Raw genomic sequence first — 5372 nt, 5'->3', positions numbered from 1 at the left:
GTTCGATGCGTTCATTTCGGAAATTTATAGCACGCGATTTTTAATTTACTTATTTAATTCTATATGCATATATGAAAAGAAATAACACCAATTTACTAATTTCAGCTAGTTTACAATGGTTTATTGTAGGGATTTGTATAGCTAATAAAACGTTATGGTTTATATCTAATTGGTGTCTGCTGTATGGAGATCTTATTTTATCTTACCTCCTATACATTTCCAGGAATATGATTGGTTAAAAGCGTCCGCCTGCGAACCGTGTATATTTGATATTAGGGTAGTAGGGAGGCGGATCTTATCTCATTCACGGTTAGTAGTGGAGTTACGTCCCTGTATATTCCATACTAGGTAAGAAGGAGGCGGGGCTTATTTCATACACGGTTAGTAAAGGTGTTATGTCCCTTTATAAAAACAAAACGGTACTGAGAAAAAATCTTCCAACAGACGAAGAAATTGATGATTAAGATTGAAATAAATTCATAAAACACATTTAAACCTTACAAGTCGTTATTGTTGACATCTGTTTTTGTAGGATCAATGGAAGTATTTTCTTAATGCTTACAGAATGAAGACTTGCTCATTTTGAGAATCACTAGTCTTAATTTCACACGTTCAGATAGTCGGTAAGATAAATTCGTTACCTAGTGTGCTAGTGACGTAATACGGTATATATGGGGTCAGTAAATTTCATATGGGGATTCGAGCTTCGCTTTCACCCCATATGGAATTTACTCACCCCACATATACCGTATTAGGTCACTAGCACACTATGTAACTAATAATATACCATTAATTGATCTTTAATGGAAACTTGTATCTTTAGTGTTTTAACAAACTAATGGATAGTTATCCAAAAGCAAGGCAACATATATCATGAATAATGTTGCCACGTATCAGACGTTGAGACAAACAGTAATCTTAGTCTATAATTTTCTAAGTTGTGTTTTTATTTCTTATTTTGATGTTTTTGTAATTAAAAAATTGAAGTGAAGTTGCCAGTTTCTTTTTCCAGTTTGAATGACCTTTTGCTCTCTCTCTCTCTCTCTCTCTCTCTCTCTCTCTCTCTCTCTCTCTCTCTCTCTCTCTCTCTCTCTCTCTCTCTCTCTCTCTCTCTCTCTCTCTCTCTCTCTCTCTCTCTCTCTCTCTCTCTCTCTCTCTCATGAAAATATGGACTCCATATAGTTCATTAGTTTTTAAACAGACAGTTTTCCAGGAAATTAGAAAATGAAACTCTTTTTATATTCTTCTAAATCAATCACAAAACTGCGTAAAACCTGAATAATGTTCTCCAATTTTTTTCCCGGTTTATCACCTCTGACAATTTAACTGATTGTATCATTTAGATTCCATGAAAACAAATATTTAATCAATATAATAATAAGGAAGTAAAATGATGCCAATGAAACAATTTTCCACCAGCTTTGTCTTCTGATACAATCTTTTTTAATTCAAAGTAATTAAAATTTCCCTCGCATTTCTGATAAATCGTCGTTTTGTTGTTTTGTAATGCTCTAGAGAACATGTAAAGAATATTAATTATATCATAATCAAACAAAACGTTAACAAATTGTCTCCCCCTGATTTGTATAACAATTGGTTTACTGTACTGTTGTTACATCCTGTTACTATGTAAACAGTTTCAAAAAGCAACCACGAGATATTCTCCCAATTACACTATGATTAAACAAAACTGGCCTTATTAGAATTGACATTATAATGCACATTTAAAGTACGAAATTCTGGTATTATTCTAGGAGCAGCCACACTTTAAAATATTCATGTTTTAAATGCTGGATACAATATTTCATGATATTTGTACATTGAATAAATTTTCAAAGAAAGCCAAACAGTTTTGCAGAGAATATAGTCAGTGTTAATATTTTAAAACTGGACTTTGATAAATTATATCATTATTTCAAGAATAAGGATGTTAACACAAGGACACTTCAACACGACATAATGACTTTTACCCGCTTTATTTGAAATTTGATAGAATACCTAGAAATGAATTGGGTAAGATATGGATTTTTTGTCGATAAAGACAAGTATTTATTGGATATGTATATTGTCGGATGTGTTATAACTTATGTATCTATGCTACTTAACAGCTGTGTGTTTTGTATACTTTTTCGAAGAAACCTACTGTCCCCTTCAACGATACTCATGCAAGGCCTAGCCTTAGCGGATTTTCTTACAGCGATGCTAACCTACGGTTTCGAACCATTGTTTCAGTTACAGTATGATTGTAGTTTCCACAGCGATGATAATGCATACTTGTGTTATTTACCATACCCATACTGTCTCATTGCGACACATTTGTTATTGTTGTCTTTCACATTTCATACCTTGTCCGTCATCATCACAACATGTCTCGGCATACAGAAAGTTGTGGCAATCAAGTTTCCTATTTGGACTAAAGTACATCTGACAAACAAAAAATCCACCATATGCTGTGTTGTGTGTTTCTTGTTTTCAATTATCATAAGCTTCCCGCGACATTTCGTTTTCGATATCGTAAATTACAATTCTGCCTGTTCCGTTAATCTAGAGGTATCAGTCTTGTTAGAATATTCCTCATTTTATTATTTTCTAATTCAAATTGTCATAATTTTATTTTGTTGTTTTATTATGCTTTTATGTACAGTTTTTATCACCTACAAATTAGTAACTAATAAATTTCGGACTCAAATGACGGAGCAGAGAAAACGGGAAAGGAGATCTGTGATAATGGTAGTTATAATCCTCGTGGTTTTTCTTATATCAGAAATTCCTAAAGTTATTTTGTATGTATGGTTTTTTGTTGAGTATTCTGATGCTGATAACGGGATAAAAAGTTTCTTTTTAGGAGATTTGCTTATAAGATATGAAAAAGGAATGGCGTGGATGATGGCTCTATTGAATAGCGGATGGGGTAAATTAGCAAGCGCAAATATTCTTTTCTCCTTTTTAATGGAAAGCATGAAATTTTTAAACCTAATTGGATGTCTTTCAAACTTTGTTATTTATATTTTAATGAGTAGCAAGTTGAGAATCGAAATTTGTTCTTTCTTTAAAAATCCACGTAATCGGTCAAGCTAGAGCCTATTGTTGAGGTTCTTTCGTGAATAATTCAACTAGCCTAATTTAGAAATATTTTGATAAGCAAATGAGAAATTAGATATATTTTAAATGTTAACATATATGACAAAGGTCGTCAGCTATCATTCTGTTTTAATTTTCGAATTTAAATACTAGTAGACTTATCTATTACGAAATATGAAATTCAGTTAACTATTGACGCATAATTAACGTCTGACAATGGGCTACTGTTTTATTATTAATTATCATAGGATATCTTTAATCTGTATCATGAATGTGCATTATTGTTTATTAACATTACACGATCAATTGCACAGTTAATATCTTTTATCATTGACTGTAGACTATTTCTATGTTAACACTACATGTTGACTATTACAAGACAGTGCTTTCTCTTGTAGCAATAAACTTGCAGTACATTATAAGGTATTATCATATTAAAGTACTTAAAACTGTGTACATTTATTATTTCGTGCATGCATGACATAAATGTCATCTGGTCAACGGTCGAATCAGACACAGAGAGCATTGATACAAATTGTTTCAAAGAACCATCTTAAACTGTTGCTAAACTATTGTCCAACTCCACTAAAATATATTATTATCTTTTCAGACAAAACCCTATAAGTCATGTTTTGTTTGTGTAGATCTCAGTATCCACATTTACCAACGAGGAATTTTAAACAATCTGTCTGTGTTATGGTCGTAAACGATTTAAGTAAAAACTGGAAAACTAAGTTTTCCTCAGTTACTGATAGTTAATTCAGAGCAAATAACAAATTATAAAAATATCACGTACTTGAGACAAACATATCAATCCGTACACATCCAATATCCAATGAATTTAATAGTGTAATTGTGTCACTCATAGTGAGAGAAACTCCTGACCTTGTGCATCCAAGATGCAGGTATCGGAAGTTCATAGAACCGTGAATATGAATATGTATATTCCAACTATATCTAGAGTTGGTTAACAAAATCAATATTTATAACAATTAGAATAATATTCAAAGATCTAATTAGAGTGTTAAATTGTAACCTTTTAGAAAAGGTTTTTAAGGATATTTAAGTTTACCAGGAATGCATCCATATTTTCAGGCTTTGCAAAATAAAATCTTTTTATAATTAAGGTCCTATAGATATAGTTATAAAATAGATAAACACTTCAAATAGGTCTAGCTAAGGGCTGTTGTTTTCGTGCATTTAGACATGAATGATCCTCTATCTCTTAAAATTCTTTACAGAAGAAATCTATATATACTGTACGCACTGTTTTTGTTGTCTCCCTTTTCATATATTTGTATTACTTTAGGCCTCAGAACACAATTATTCTTCCCCTTGGCTACAATGCATTTTTTAGTTAAAGTCAAAGTGAATTAAAAAATTTGCACCGCCACAAACATGAAATAAATTTAACTGCTTATAGACCATTATTATTCTATGCTTGTCCCAGGACAATCCATCAGTGCTTTTTCTTTTGAGGGCCCTATTAGCATGCCAATGGTAGGATTTGAATCTTGAATAAATGACGAAGGCTAATTTCTACCCTACTTTCAGTTTGGCCAAATCACTACTTTCACTTTCAACAATATTTTTTTTCCACATGTTTTACTTATTTCAATATATATGCAACTGATAGGACCACTTAAATAGTAAACATTTCAAAGAAAATAGTAGACAGATCTTGGAAAGAAATACCCTATATAATAATTGGGAACTATATTCCTAGACCACGAACAAAGGGAATTAATTGTGATCTGAGGCCTTTAGTTTATAGTAATACTCTAATCAAACGAAAACATCATAACCATGTAAAGACCTTAATTATATTTAGTTACGCTGCTCCTTTGAGTCGTCAACATGACAAGTTCCGCTGTGGTATAATAAGGCAGTTTTAAGGGTATTCAAACAATGGATGATATCAACGTCGCATCAACAAACAATAAACATATCTGATTCATAACACGAACACGGGAATAATATAAGGAATGATGTGAGGCTGGGCAATATGAAGCCCGTCTTTTATCTGATTTTAACATGAATATACCACAATGTGTTTGTAATGTTACCTGATTTACATAAATTAAGACAACAGTAGTATACCACTGTTCAATTGTCATAAACCGATTGAGGGAAAAAAAATCCAGGTAAAAAAATAAAACGAAGGAAAACACATCAACTACAAGAGCAAAACATCGCAATTACAGAACACAGAAGTGCTTCAAAAAATGCAACATACATTGAATGAACCATCAGATAACAACAGTCATATTCCTGAATTGGTACAGGGCAAT

General features: G+C 32.0%; 1 protein-coding gene across 1 annotated transcript; it reads left to right on the top strand.

Annotated features, from left to right (window-relative positions):
- Positions 1-2114: 2114 nt before the first annotated feature.
- On the top strand, positions 2115-3113 carry LOC139482915 (FMRFamide peptide receptor frpr-18-like). Its single transcript, XM_071266940.1, has one exon. The coding sequence runs from the start codon at positions 2164-2166 to the stop codon at positions 3076-3078; it is 915 nt and encodes a 304-aa protein (XP_071123041.1). The 5' UTR covers positions 2115-2163; the 3' UTR covers positions 3079-3113.
- Positions 3114-5372: the final 2259 nt, after the last annotated feature.

This window comes from Mytilus edulis, chromosome 7 (genome assembly GCF_963676685.1).
Source record: "Mytilus edulis chromosome 7, xbMytEdul2.2, whole genome shotgun sequence".
In the NCBI taxonomy this organism is placed as follows: domain Eukaryota; kingdom Metazoa; phylum Mollusca; class Bivalvia; order Mytilida; family Mytilidae; genus Mytilus; species Mytilus edulis.
Note: the sequence above shows the minus strand (reverse complement) of the source record. Positions and strands in the feature narration are given on the sequence as shown.